This window comes from Homarus americanus, unplaced genomic scaffold, assembly GCF_018991925.1.
Source record: "Homarus americanus isolate GMGI-L3 unplaced genomic scaffold, GMGI_Hamer_2.0 scaffold43707, whole genome shotgun sequence".
NCBI classification, from domain to species: domain Eukaryota; kingdom Metazoa; phylum Arthropoda; class Malacostraca; order Decapoda; family Nephropidae; genus Homarus; species Homarus americanus.
In genome coordinates, this window is record NW_024724449.1 from 882986 (window position 1) to 898507 (window position 15522).

General features: G+C 48.1%; 1 protein-coding gene across 1 annotated transcript in view; it reads left to right on the forward strand.

The window, feature by feature from the left end:
• The first annotated feature begins 1235 nt into the window (after positions 1–1235).
• LOC121864397 (centaurin-gamma-1A-like) overlaps positions 1236–15522 on the forward strand; it is an 86972-nt gene continuing 72685 nt past the window's right edge. The window contains exon 1 of the mRNA XM_042363423.1: positions 1236–2157. Within this exon, the coding sequence (XP_042219357.1) occupies positions 2052–2157 (106 nt within the window). The 5' untranslated portion in view covers positions 1236–2051. The remainder of the gene's footprint in view (positions 2158–15522) is intronic.

A 15522-nucleotide genomic window follows, 5' to 3' on the forward strand; every position in this document is an offset into this window, starting at 1 on the left:
GTCACTTCTGATTGGCGAAGAATCACCTAACCTAACTGGTCCATCACTCGTGTTAGGGTACAAAACTAGCCGCCCAAAGTGATATTTACACCTCCATAGTTATTTATTGGTGGGTAATTTGAAGTCCAATTTTCACCCGAGACAAAAATTTTAAGAACCATTTTCACCTTCAGAGCAGAAATTTTAAGTTCAATTTTCATCTAAGACAAATATCTCATTAAAACTTTCTCTTAGGGTAGATTTTCCTTTTAACTGTATGTGACATGTAAGGACGCATCTGACTACCTCACTTGGAAGGCTTTAAATGCAACAGAAATCCCGGCTAAAATGTCATTCAATTTACGCTGAGACTCTATACCTTCTCTTAATGCACGTTTAAGGAGGAAAATTGACGTAACATAATCTGAGAGAATCCGTACCCAGGGATAATTTGCACTCCCCACACCTCTCCCCACACACACCTCTCCCCCAACCACCTCGCCATGCCTCACTCCCGGGGATCTGGGTGGGGGTAATGGGAGATGGGGCGGATGGTAGGAGGGGATTGATGGGAGGGGGGTAGCCGGGGAAGGGGTGGGGGGAAAGAAGGGGTGGGTGGGTGAGTGGGTGAGAGAGATATTGGCAACTGCTGACTTAAAAGATAAATTAAGTTAAGTTATTCAGTTTATAAGTTGAATTTTTTCCTTTTTTTTATTTGTTTCTTCTTTTTCTTCGGTTTATTTTTTATCCCTCCATTATTTATTTATTTGCTTATTATTTGTGAGTTTATTCATCTTTTACTTTTACTCCTCTGGTGAAGACGAAGAGCTGTTGTTATTATCCAGGTGTCGTAGTTGTCCTTGTAGGTTAGGTTAGGTTTTACGCCCGTTGTTGTTTATTTACTCGGTAGCCAACTGTGTGTGTGTACGTGTGTAAGTAATGCCTCGTGACTACCGTTGTTATCGCCTTTATAGATAACATTCCTAGCGTGTTACCCCCCCCCCTCCATCACCGCTCTCACAGTCACAACATCAACATGACGCTCCAGTTAACTGTCTAGTACTGTTTAATAATTCTCACGTAGGGGGCCGGTTACTGGCAGTCAAAATTTAGTGCATAGGATAATGATCGGTTCGGTATTTCAGTGTACGACTAATGTGGTGTTGAGTGTAGAGTGGATGGAAGCGCGTGCGTGAGTGGGTGCGTGTGCGTGTTGGGTGCGGGGCAGACAGGCGAGAGTTCGGGGAGGCTGCAGGGACTGGCTGGGTTGGGTGAGCTGCCTCAGTCGTCGGCTGACAGCGGTGGTGGACACACGTAACGCTGTGTTCCTCGAGTCCGCCCCAACCATGAGTGTCTACAGCCGCCACCTGCCCGCCGCCCTCACCCCCCCTCACACCCAGGCTCATTACCTACCTGTGGATGGATAATTACCTGCTCGGCCATCGTTAACAAAGTAACTGCTGAAATACTCAGTGCTGTCAGTCAGACAACATTTGGGAAACTTTGTGGATTTGTGTCAGCGAGCAGATGGACCGCGGAGCTGAGTGGGCAGCAGCAGCCAGAGACGTCGCCTGCGTGGTGTCCATGTGAGGACACACTCAGCAGGCTTCATCCTCTATTCTAGTCAGTACCAGAGGTGGCCAGGTGGACCTCCCCATCCACGCCCACATCCCTCTAGTCAACACCCACCACCACGCCCATCCACCACAATCTATCACCCCGCGGACTCCCACTATATCCGTGTCCGGAGTGTGTCTCATTCTAGTCTTGGGTCTCTATAAAGTGGCCAGCGAGGAAGTGTAAATATTTGTACGGCTGGTCTTGGATTCTTACAGTGTACGAGGAGGATTACAGTGTACTTATGGTGTGTGGTGAGGAGTATTAGCCAGTGTGTACGTGTACCCACATTCAGTACTTGATACGGACAGTGAAGAGAATTGGCGAATACAGTGACTAGAGCGACCGTGTGCGTGAACTGAACTGGCGTTGTTGTTCTGTACGTGAGACAGTAGTAGCGGCCAGGGCCTTGTACTGTACGTGTAGTGGGTACGTGAGGAACGACTGTCGCCAAGATGAAGTACGGCGACAATTTCGTGCGCTCGATGCGTCGGTCGCTGAGGATCAAGAAGAGCAAGAGTGTCACCATCACCAACAATAACACCATCAAGCGCAAGTCCGGTACGTGTTCTGTGTGTGTACGTGATCTGTGTGTGCGTGTGTGTACGTGATCTGTGTATGCGTGTGTGAAGCAGAGTGACTAATTACATTACGTGTCCTTACTTACTGTAATTATCACCCTTAAAGAATGACATCTTTTCTCATTATTTATATACATGTTTTTTTAGTTTTTATTATTTTTACCAATTTTAACATTTTACTACCATTTTTTGTTTCTTACGACGAATTAAAAAAAAATACTTATTACTCGTAAATATCGATCCATTGGTTACATAATGTTGAAAGTATATAAAGTTTTCAAAACCTTTTCCTCTCTGGCTATATATATGTGGCCATGTTGGGTATATAAGTGACCATGTTAGGTATATGTGTTACCTGTTGGGTATATATATATATATATATATATATATATATATATATATATATATATATATATATATAAATAATAATAATAATAATAATAATAATAATAAACGGTTTATTAATAGAGTTGCAGCCGGTGACTGAAAATATACAGACTTACATTTGAATTAGACAATGATATAATATGTTTTGAATACATTTACAGGGCTGTACAGTACATAAATCAGGAGTTGTTTATTATTTTAACAATAGATGGGATGGTGCTGTTCTTATATCTATCGGTGCGGGCTCTTATGGGCTGAATTTGTGACTGTTGTACCTTCCTTTCTTCCTTTTCTTCCTTTTTTCCTTCCTTCCCTTTTCCATGCCTTCCTTTCTTTTCTCCTTCCTTCCTTCCATCCTTCCTTTCCTTCCTTCCGTTCTTCCTTCCTTCCTTCCTTCCTTCCTTCCTTCCTTCCTTCTTTCCTCCTTCCTTCCTTCCTTTTTCCTTCCCTTTTTCCTTCCCTCCTTCCTTCTTTCCTCCCTCCCTCCTTCCCTTACTTATCCCACTCTTCTTCCTCCTCATATACCACACACCCCTGCGGAAGCCCCTTAGCCCTGGGAGACGAACGGGTAGAGTGTAAGGTCAGAGGAGGAACACACGCTTTAGGATATGCAGGATTAATTAATTAAATAGAAAACAATAATATTAATGATAGTAATGATGATAATAATTATAATGATGATAATAGTTATAATGATGATATCTTCGACGCAATGCCTAAAAAATATCCAGGTAGACTCAGGTAAGCAATCCTTCACCACCACGTAAAGTAATCCGGGGATAAAGGATTACCCACCTCGGTAAATCTCCAGGTGAGGTGATTTATTACCCCCCCCCTCCCCCGCCAGCCCGCCACTTGTCGCGTTTGATATTTTGTGTGTGTATGTGTGTGTGTGGATCTGGTAATTAATGAGCTAACTAACTAATAGCCTCGTTCTCTCTTGGTTGCCTCCCTCACCTCGTTACTCCGCCACGTAAGCTTTCTACTTCACCGGGATTCTCTTATCTCTCTTTTTTTCTCTTTTCTCTCTGTCAAGGAGGCAGTAACAGGGTTGTTTGAGTGTCGGTTCAGTGTGCAGCTCAGTACAGGTGTGGCCTCTACCTGTGTGTGTGTGTGTGACCTTTGCCTCTTGAGTTTCCTTCCGAGGTGACCCTGCCGCCCCCAGCCAAGCGAGTCAGGGTGGGGTGGGTGTGAGAGAGGAAACCTAACCTAACCTAACCTAACCACACCTCAGGCCATGCACCGTCGTCATCCATGTGGTAAAGCTGGCTCGTGATTGGTGAATGGATGACATGCAACTTGGGAGATTCTGATGGTGATTGGTTGTTCAGTGTTAGGTATTGCCCCAAGAATTTCTTGGGCAATTATCAAGAGCGCGCGCGCACACATACACACACGACCGCGCGCACAAACAACTCACACACGCAACTCACACACGCAACGCACACACACGCACACACACTGTTTGTAATGACCTGCTCCCCGCTTCTCAATTATTTTTTAATGTAAGTAATTGCGGTCTGGTTGTTTTGAGTAAATCTGTCTTGTGTTGATTCTTGGTTTCTAGTTGTTAAGGTCCTTTCGTTTTTGACCTTTACAGAGCCAAATTAGTTGTGGCGCCGCTGTTGTTAAGACACGAACACATCCGGTGACACTGACTTTGTTTTCATCTTTTTTTTTCGTGGTGATAATATTAAGTGTAGTTTGTCTCTCTCTCTCTCTCTCTCTCTCTCTCTCTCTCTCTCTCTCTCTCTCTGGATTTATGTCCAACACTACGGCATAATTTGTTCACGTCATTCGGCTGTGGTCTTGTCAGTTTCTTTCAGTCGTTATTGTCTGTAAATGTTGTGTAAGTCGGAATTTCCTCCATCCATCTACGGCCACAGTCTGAGCCGCGCACAATTATACGGTGACTGGTCATAATTTAGCCACTTACCCCGGGAAAGTGGAGAAGCGAGCCGGGTTATACGAATTATAGGTTGTACAGTATACCCGTGGTCGCCTGGGACGGTCGGTCGGGTACGGGGTATATTGGGGACGGAGGGACGCGTGTGGAGGAGACGTAGGGGGGGGGGGGAGGACATTCAGAGAAGACGGGAAGAAGGAGAAACTTTTAAGGGAAATAAATTGCATTCTGGGAAGGAAATGGGAATGGAACTGTGGACGGATACTGACAGCCACTCTCCTATACCTTGAGCTGGACTGATAAAGATGATGTTTTACGTGTTTCTTCCATCAGTCAGTACAGTGTTAGGAGGAGGAGGAGGAGGTAGATATATATTTTGTTTTTATAACTAGGCAGCTGAAGTGTGAAGATATAATGCGATGGTTTATTACACAGCGTGGAGAAGTGTTTATGAGGGGCCATTGGTCTCAGGAACCTATAGACCGAAGCGTGTGCTCTCCCATCACCGTCGTCTAGGGGGAACGTTTTTAGTGAGATCATAATGTCATGCCGGATGATCTGCCTCACCAAGCTCAGGGGACACGGGCGCTGGTGGTGTCGCGGTGATGTCTGCTGGTGGTGGTGGTGGTAGTCTTTTTTTTTCCGGGTGTGTTCTCGTCGTGGCCTCTCGGTTTTAGGGGAGTTTTGTCGTGGCCTCGCAGTGAAGTCTCGTGCTGGTGGTAGAGTATCGCAGGGGGTGGTCCTAGACGGTCCTTTTAACCCCCTCGTTCACCCCTCACCTCACCCCCCCCCCCACCACCCCATGGAGGAAAGAACAGGAGGCAGGTCGTCGGGGCTGTGGTTATGAAGACCTACACAGGCTCAGGCATTATCGAGAGCCACATGGAGGGTAGATATGCAGATTGTGTGTGTGTGTGGCGAGGAGGACAGGAACCCCCACCGCGTCGTCGGCCGAGCTGCGTGGCGATTGTTGCACGATACACCGAACATCAATAGTACCGGATGTTGGTCTTGAGATGCCGAAGGGGGGGGGGTTGAGAGGTGAGGTAAGGGGCTCAAGAAGGAGAAGCCTCGTATTGAGATCTTAAAATTATACGTTTGTGCGTCTGTATGGCCAAGTTGTATGACGTATATGAGCCGCATACGGGAAGAAGATACCTCGATAGTGTAGAGGAAGAGAGAGAGAGAGAGAGAGAGGGAGGAAGAAACGAGGTGTAGGATGGAGATAATGAAAGCAATACTTGGGTTATGAGCAAAAGGATCTGGACGGTTACTCTTTTTTGGGGGGGAAGACGGAGGGACAATGAAGATGTTTTGGAGAAGACGATGTGTGGCGGTTAAAGAGGCAGGCAGGGTTGAGACGGTTGTGTGTGTGTGTGTGTAGAAGGAGTTGGTAAACGTGGGAGGAGGGCGTGTGTATGTGGGGAGATGAAGACGATCTGGGGTGATATTCGTGGATCTGGGAGACTTAATGTAGCAACTATAGGGTCATAATGCTGCCTCCTCTCTCTCAAACACACACACACACACACACACACACACACACACACACACACACACACACTATACATACGTGTATTTCAGGCACTAAGAGTATTTTTTCTCGGGTAATTTTACTTTGCTTTAGCAATAAGTTCTCCAGGAAGATGTTTTTGATACTGCAGGTGTGTGTAGCCACTGCCTGAAGCTTATTCCTCCTGACGAAGTACAACGAGAAACTGTAATTAAAACTCGGAGGTAGTGTGGTGTGGAAGCTTCTCCCCCTCTTACCCCTTCCTCTCCTCCCCCTTCCTTCCCTTCCTCCCCTCTCCCCTTCCTTCTCTTCCCCTCCCTCCCCCCTCCCTTCCCCTCCCCTCTTAATGAAATGTTTCTTCACTGTTAAATATTAGTAAACAAAAAAAAATCGTCATGAGGCTTGAATACGTTCTGAAGACCTTGGTGAATTATTATTATTATTATTATTATTATTATTATTATTATTATTATTATTGTGATGGTGATGAGAGGGATTTATATTTGCATCTATTGTTTCGGTGTTGGGGAGGGAGGGAGGGAGGAAGGAGGGGGGAGGAGGGGAGGAGAGGAGGGAGGGAGGAGGAGGAGGGGAGAGGAGGAGGAGGGAGAGGGGGGAGGAGGAGGAGGGGAGGATCAGGATGATGGAAGAAGGGTATTGGATGGATGCAGAGGAAGAGAAAGCTTGGAGATGGAGGGAAGGATTGGGGAGGAGGGAGTAAAGAAAGGTAAGGTTTGGGCTAGAGGAGTAGGGATGGTTTGGGGGGAGGGAGGAGGGAGGGGAGAGAGAGGTAGAGATGATGGGCCGGGGGCACTTACTTTATGAGCCTCAGCATCCGGCAGTCCCTTTCTCTCCCTCCCTCACTTTCACCCTTCCTCCCCCTCCCTCCCTCCCTTACTCTTCCCCTTCCCCCTCTACTCTTCCCTCCCTCCCTCCCTTTATTCTTCTCTTCCTTTCTACTACTCTTTCTCTCCCTCGCGTCCACTAATTTACTTTTCCCTCCCCCCACGCCCCTCCTTCCCACAGATCCCTTTCACCACACCACCATGGCGAACAATACCTTCATGATACTCTCTCTCTCAATGACTTTATGGTTCACCCGCCTCCTCCTCCCCCTCTTCTACCTCCTCTTCTTCCCCTCTCCTGCTGGGGAATAGGTCGTTATAAATGGTTATCAATTCATCAGGCAAGTTCTTGGGCTGAGTGAGTGATGGGTGATTGTATTACTGCTTCACTCACTCGATGGCAGCCAGGGTGGGTGGTTGAGAGTTGCACGCGACTGTGTGTGTGATTGACACCCTCGCTACCACGTGCTCTCCCTTCGCCCTACCAACCACCTCCTCTCTACCTCCGGCCCTACCACTCCTCCCCTTCCCTCTGCTCCCACTCCCTCCAGTCACCCTCCCCACATCCCTCCAGTCACCCCCTCCACATCCCTCCAGCTACCCCCCCCACATCCCTCCAGTTACCCCCCACATCCCTCCAGTCACCCCCCACATTCCTCCAGTCACCCACCACATCCTTCCAGTCACCCACCACATCCCTCCAGTCACCCACCACATCCCTCCAGTCACCCACCACATCCCTCCAGTCACCCACCACATCCCTCCAGCCACCCCCACATCCTTCCAGTCACCCCCACATCCTTCCAGTCACCCACCACATCCCTCCAGTCACCTTCCACATCCCTCCAGTCACCCCCCACATTCCTCCAGTCACCCCCACATCCTTCCAGTCACCCCCCACATCCTTCCAGTCACCCACCACATCCCTCCAGTCACCCCCCACATCCTTCCAGTCACCCCCCACATCCTTTCCAGTCACCCACCACATCCTCCAGTCACCTCCACATCCTCCAGTCACCCCCCACATCCTTCCAGTCACCCACCACATCCCTCCAGTCACCCACCACATCCCTCCAGTCACCCTCCACATCCCTCCAGTCACCCTCCTCCCCTCCCTTACATTAAAAATTAACAGCTGAAATTCACGTTCCCAAAAGCCCCAACCTCTCTCACTTTATTGAGACTAAAATGTTGCGGTCCTAAAAAGTAGCCGATTTCTATTACGTTAATTATACAAAAGTGAGATAATTTCTAAAACCCTATTGATCTTCGGTGTGTGAAAGGGGTGACGTCTTCAAGTGTACGAGTCGGCGACGTTAACCCGTTTTTTATGGTGGTAGTAGTGGTGTTTGCTTTGTGTTGCAGCTGTGTATTATGTTGCTGATTTAAGTATTGCGTGCGTGATGAACGATGGAGAGGAACAAGAGGGGGTAAGTGGAGCCAGCCAGCCTGCCTATATAGAACAAACGTCAGGCCACACACGCATGGGTATAGATGCCATCGCTCCCCGGGGTTAATTAAAGTACACATTGGTGATAAAGACCCTTGGGTATGGTGACTTATGTTCAAACTATTGGACATACACTAGAGGCTATATACACGAGACACTAAATTCTGTACCGGAGTGAGAGGTTAGGTTAAGGTTAAGGTTAGGTTAGGTTAGGTTAAGTGGGTGATCCAGGGACAGGAGGGGCGCCATAAAGATAGAATTAGTGACACTGATAATTAAATCTTGAGCTCAGGTTTTTTTTTTCCTTGTCAGTAGAATTCTTATATACTGGTAAGGACTCCAGTGGATATTTTTAGTTGGATATTTAACTTTTTCTTGGTTTTAGCGTATACTCAGTCAACCAACCTGCGTGTAGTGGGACCTATTGGTTGTGTTGGTCACCAGAAACAGTCAGGTAATTGGTCCCTTTGAAAGATTGGCCACAGACCGACCTCCTGGGGGCAGAGACGAGACCCAATATCAGCGTCCAGGTAAGATACAGGTAAACCCTTTGTCCTGACGGGTCCTTATCGGTCCCTCGGGCAATGTCTCGACCATACCACCTCGCGACACCTGTAGGACCTCCAACCTCCGACGTGTACCCGGTGAATGGCTGGCAGGTGTGATTTAGGACTCAACCGGGATGGACCACGTCTAGGCAAGAACCGGTAACGAGAAAAATTTGTGGGGTTATCGTCTGTAGCTCTGATTAAATACACCATGGCTAATTGTCTGTCCATCCGCTGAGTTAAGGGGTGCCTGTAATTATACCAACACGCGCGAGGTAAAAGTTGTGTCAGGTGGAGGTGGTAGCAGGTGTTGCTCCAGGGGACACAGTGACCCGGGTATGAGCGGCGTCCCCGGCCAGGATAACACAAATCAACAACGGAAAGTCTCGTCCCATTTACCTCCTGGTTTCCTGTACTGCGAGACTCCCCGTCGCCGCCACCGTCAAGCTTTCAACCCGCCCTACCTGCACCTCCCCCAGTGTCCTGTGTCTCAACCTGGACACTGATTGAGACACCGCCCCACCGCCCACCTGCAACTACACCACCCCACCACCTACTTACACCGCCCCACCACTCACTTACACCACCCCACCACTCACTTACACCGCCCCACTACCTACTTACACCGCCCAACCACCCACTTACACCCACCCAACCACCCACTTACACCCACCCAACCACCCACTTACACCCACCCAACCACCCACTTACACCTTCATGAACGTAGAAATGCCAGAGGATAAAATCAATATCTGTCAGTAGGGAAGGTCGGCCTGCCTTAACCATCTGAGTGGTCCGTGTGTATGTGTGAGAGCTCATTGGTAACGGAGGAGATGGCGGAAGCAGAGGAGGAGGAGGAGTGGGCGGTGTGGGTGGAAGATGGCCGTGACCTTGACTTAGGTTGGATCTGCATTATGCATCTCCTGAAGTATCCTGTCGCCCACAATCACTACGACCTACCACATCCTGTTCTATTCTTGTACTGTTATCTGAACGAATGCCACGACCTGCTTCGTCCTGCATGTTCTGTTATAGTAACGACGCCACATCATGCTCCTACACTATACTATCATCTCAGCAGCCACCACACAACCTGCCTGCTCTCGCTCCAGTCCTACACGATACTCAACAAACACCACCTTGTGTGTTCCTACTACTTCCGGTGGTGATGTGCCGCATTAAATGGCACCCTTGGCACTGTACCCCTCCCGTGGCCCTGACAGACTTTGGCCCTTCTCTTGCCCTAACATGGCTTACTGGGGCTTCTGGCTTGCCTCATCGACGCCACTAAGCCGCTTTCTACCTGTCGTCTCATGGCCTGGCTTCTCGACGTTGGCAGTGGACCACTTTTCCTGGGGCTTCCGTACACCTCATGACGGAGGGCGCGGGTGTACACGAGGCGGGGTGATGATGTGACGTGTTGGGCCTCTTGTCTCCCTCCTCTTTCCCCTGTCTCTCTCCTTTTACTCCTCTCTTATTCTCCTCCTCATCCTCCTCTCTTCGTGTTTCTCCTCCTCATCCTCCCCTCTTCCTTGCCTCTCCTCCTACACACCATTCTTCCTCGCTCCTCCTCCTCTTCTCTTCCTTACCTCTTCTTGATACTGAGCGAGGCATGAGGACCCGACTTCCATCCTCCTGAGCCTCCTGAAGGGGCTGAGGTATGAATACTAAATCCTAAGACTGCCACGGTCCTCTCACTACCTGGGTCTGGATTCGCAAAATTTCTACACGTCACTTTTGTTCCTTTATTAATTGATGGTAAGTGAACGTATCCAGTTAAGGTTGAAAAGATCTTAATGTAATTTTTACTATTGTTATTATTATTATTATTATTATTTTTTATACCTGTTTTACTATTATTTACTCCTATTATTATTATTATTATTATTATTATTATTATTATTATTATTATTATTATTATTATTAACGTGAGTGAGTCAGATGCGATCTTATTTTACCGTTTATTTAATGAGGTGAGTTTTGAAGGTTCAGTACTGGGTTGAGGTGATCACAGCCCTGGAGGTCGACTTCATCTTTAAGAGTCCAAGTGTTGCCCATTGTCTGGAGGAGGACACAGAAGGGGGTGAAATAAGACAGGTTTTTATGGTCACACTCTGGGTTACATAAAAGGAAGGTGTTCTTAAGTGAAGCTGTTTTTTTATTGCCGGGTATTTCTTCTTTACGTATATATTGTGGAGTTAACTACTTTTTTCAGGTAATATAAAGTAATAATTGTAGTGTTTTGTTTTTGCCTTTAAGGGAGGGAGGGAGGGGGAGGTGAGGGGGTTACTTTATTGTATCCCAAAACACGTACTGTACGTTGCCTGCCTCCCGTCCGTGGCCTCATCTTTAAAGGAGTGAATAGATTTTCTTTTATCTTGGTCGGGTCATTTACTCATTCCCCGTCCCCAAAAGGCTCGACGAGGTTGATAACGGGTGAGAGCCAAGTGAAATTGGTGATTTGGCCGCCCCCTTTTTTTTCGGGTAAATTTACATAATTAACGTCAATTTAACGGCATATCTCAGGGACTAGTAAAGGTGTTTGGGTGTACATATTGGTGTTTGATTTCACAAGCCCGTATAAAAGAAGCGATAGTTTATTTTTGTTATTTATTTTATTGTGTTGGTAATTGTCACTTTATTGGTTTATTTACTTGTGATTGTATTGACATTATTTTCCTTTGTATACAAGTCGGTGTCATTTTAGTGACGGTTGTGGCGGTGGCAGATGGTAATAGTTTTCCCCGTGGCCTTGACGAGGTGATGGTGACGGGTCGGGCAGGTGAGGGTGACGCACCTGCTTCATCTCACTCCTCGGCCACGCTGCTGGTATAAGGGGGAGAAGAAGTCCTTGGTGATTGTGTCTCTGAGGCGAGGTAGAGAGAAAGTTGAGGCACTTGTTACTGCTGGTACGACTCTCTGTGTGTGTGTGTGTGTGTGGATAGTCTTAAGACACACCTGAAAAAGTGCCAATTCGACCCCTCACCCGGGAGACAATTACTCCACACCGTAACGCTTGGAGGAGCACCACACGAGAAGGTGTCAATACTTTCAAGTTAGCCCGACTGTATACCGAGGCAGACAAGCATCAACGCTGGGAAGACGCTGCCGCCGCCCTCCCGCACTAGACGTAGCCCTCCACACGTGCCACATCTTTAATAACTCGTATCATCGTCATACTCGGGGTGATGGTGTGTGTGTGTACGGTGACATGAGTGACATGGTTAGGAGGTGACATGGCTGCTTGACTCGACTCGACTCATGTATGCGTGACAGTGATATGAACTGACTGCCCGACATGGTTGGTATGTGTGACGGTGAAAGCCTGGCGTTACTAGTGTATGACAGTGAAACAAATACCTGACGTGTATAGTATGGAACGGTGATACGGCAACCTGACAGTACTAACAGCGAAGAGACAGAGAAACAGACAGACACAGACAGACCTAGGATAGTGTTTACACAGACCGTCCGTCACCCCGAAGATGGAATGGATTGCGGCACTTGGGGTTATGTGTGGCATTTAACCCCCCCCCTCTTCCCCCCTTCTTCCTCCTCCCTCCACCCTCCCTCCTTCCCTCCCTCCTCCTCCTCCCGTATCGTGGTGGGTTGTGTTGATGGTGTCTTATTATCGGGAGGGTAATAAAATCTTTGCCAGGGCCATCATTATCTTTCTATCTACAGTATCTCTCTCTCTCTCTCTCTCTCTCTCTCTCTCTCTCTCTCTAAATTTTTTGCTTCTTTCCTCGGTGGTATTTCCTTCTTTTTTCCTTCATTCCTTCCGATCAATTCACCTGTTGAATCCACCTCACCTTCTCATTAGTTTATTTACTTTAATTTGTTGTTGTGTTTTTTACCTGTCACTTTACCTGGGCGTGGGGAGGTTGACCAAAGGCTGCTGCTGTGTGTGTGTGGGGGGGTAGGGGGGGTGTAAGGGGGAAGCAGGGTCGACCAGTCATATGGCCCCATCACCCCCACCTCCTTCACCTACTCCATTATCCACTCCTCCTTCATTTCCCATTCATCTACTCCCTTCTTCCTGTATCCCCCCCCCTCCTCCTAGCTGTCCTCACTCTGGTCTACACTTTCACCTCTCCATTTTAATCGTAGTTTCTCTTTTAATCACACTTTCTTCTCTCTTATTATCGTTGTGTTGTTAATTATCGTTCCTGGTTTTTACTTTATTTTTTTGTTTGGTTTATCTTATAGTCGTTGCTCTTTGGTAGGCTGATGATAAAGATGGTTAGGTTAGGTTAGGTTAGTTTAGTTTAGGTTAGGTTAGGTTGTACTCGACTTGTTGACAGCGTTTATAATCCAGGTCTTAAGTGTCATGTGAATTTGAGAACATGCACCTGCACCACTCTTCTTCTTCATCTCCTCCTCCTCCTCCTCCTCCTCCTCCTCCCTCCTCCCTCCTCCTCCTCCCCTCCTCCCTCCTCCTCCTCTCCTTCCCTCCTCCCCTCTCCTTCCCTCCTCCTCCCCCTACTCCTCTTCATCTCTCCTCCTCCTCCTCCTCCTCCTCCTTCTTCTTTACTCCTCCTCGTCCTCCTCCTTCTCCCTCCTCTCTTCCCCCTCCTCCTCCTCCTCCTCCTCCTCCTCCTCCTCCTCCTCCTCACTTCTCCCTCTTCTTCTCTCCTCCTCCTCCTCCCTCCTCCTCCTCCTCCTCCCCTCCTCCTCCTCCTCCCCTCCTCCTCCTCCTCCTCCTCCTCCTCCTCCTCCTCCTCCTCCTCCTCCTCCTGTCTGTCAAATGTAATTTGAATCAATATTTTTCCTCGCTGGACAGTAATTTGAGAGTATAATTGGACAAAACAGCTGTGGGTGTTTTCATGTAGCATAGTAATTTGGAGAGAGAGAGAGAGAGAGAAGTGCCTTACCTCCGTGCTAGACACCCTTCTAATTCTTTTAACAACATTTCTTGAATCAGTGCATTAAGTCATCACATAGATATAAAACTAACCTAACCATTTACCTAACTTAACCATTTTCCTAACCTAACCATTTTCCTAACCTAACCAGTTCCCTAACCAAACATCATCAACTCCCTTATCAATGAAGATGATGATTTGATGACTTTGGGGCGATTAGTTGAGTCTATTATCTATGATGAATTACCCGCGTGTGATGAATAAACCAGCGGATGAGGGAGAAGTTATTGAAGAGTGAATAAGATCGAGGTGGTGGAGTGAAAAAAAAAATGTTAAGACTCTATATTCATCTCGACTCTTCCTGCAAGATATGGGTCAGTGGGGTGACTTGTGCCGGGGAAGATTTAACAGCTGCTGCAGGTGTAAGGAGGCAGGTGTGTAGGTGTAAGAGGGGTGGGGGGTAGGGTGCAGGTGTGTGTGTGTGTTGTGGAGGGAGGAAAGTAGATACTCATTAACCTGGTCTTATCTCTCCTGACGGTTTTCTGCCGGAGAACATTTAATAAGCAGTATAGGTCTTGTTGGGGGTCTGTAAAGAGGACTCATACCAGACCTGTCCTGAGTGGGGGCACCTGGACACGTCTACCTACCTCCCTCGTGTGTGTGTGTGTGTGTGTGTGTGTGTGTGTGTGTGTGTGTGTGTGTGTGTGTGTCATTCTCACATCACATCTTAATTATCTCAAACATTGATCTGGTCAACATGTAGATTCTCTTCAAATATCGATTCGTCACACAGAGGCAGGAAGACAAAGGGCTAACTACTGTTTTCATTCTCTAGTGCAGGGATTTTAAAGTTGCCTCTTGGGTCCAGCTGTATATGTGTTCCTTCCTTTCCCTCTCCCTTCCCTCCTTTCCTTTCCCTCCTTCCTTCTCCTTCCATTCCCCTTTCTACCTCCTTCACTCCCCTCCATCCTACTCCCTCCCTCCCTTCATCTACCATCCCTGCCTCCTTCCCTTTTCCCTCTCCTCCCTCTCCTCCCCCACCCCCTCCTCTTTAGTCTCGTCATTTCATGTGCTGGAAGATGTGATTCCCGGGAGGTGTTGTTGCACTCTTGTAGGTAATGAAGTCCTTAAGGTGTTTGTCTCATAGTGTGAGGCGCGTGGCTCCCCCTCCTCCTCCCTTTTGTTGTGTTACTCCCTCCCTCCCTCCCTCCCTCCCTCTCTCTCCTTGCTGTGTTACTCTGATCATAAACAACCAGCCGCCTCAACCCTCCCTCCTCCCCTCTCTTCCTTCCTACCTTACACAGGCATGCACACTCGTTTATTCTCGTATATAAAAAAAGGCTTGGTGTAGTAATGGGTCCTGAGTGTGGAGGTGGTGGGGGTGACTCTCTCTCTCTGTTTATAGGGTTGGTGGAGTGGATGGTTGAATTGGTGCTGCTGTCAACACTCTATTGCCCTCAGCTTGGTCACAATGTAGGGCAGGGTGTTGGGTAGGCTTATTATTAAATGGTTTGATGTGTCGGCTGGTGGTAGATACTCGGTGAAGGGGGGATGGAGCTGGGGGGTGCTGGAGGATGGAGATGAGGAGGGTGCTGGAGGATGGAGATGAGGAGGGTGCTGGAGGATGGAGATGAGAGGGTGCTAGAGTGGAGATGAGGAGGGGGTGCTGGAGGATGGCGCTTAGGGATGCTGGAGGATGGGGAGTGAGAGGGTGCTGGAGGATGGAGATGAGGAGGGTGCTGGAGGATGGAGATGAGGGAGGGGGTGCTGGAGATGGGGCTAGGAGGTGCTTGCCAGAGGATGGAGATGAGGAGGTGCTGGAGATGGAGAT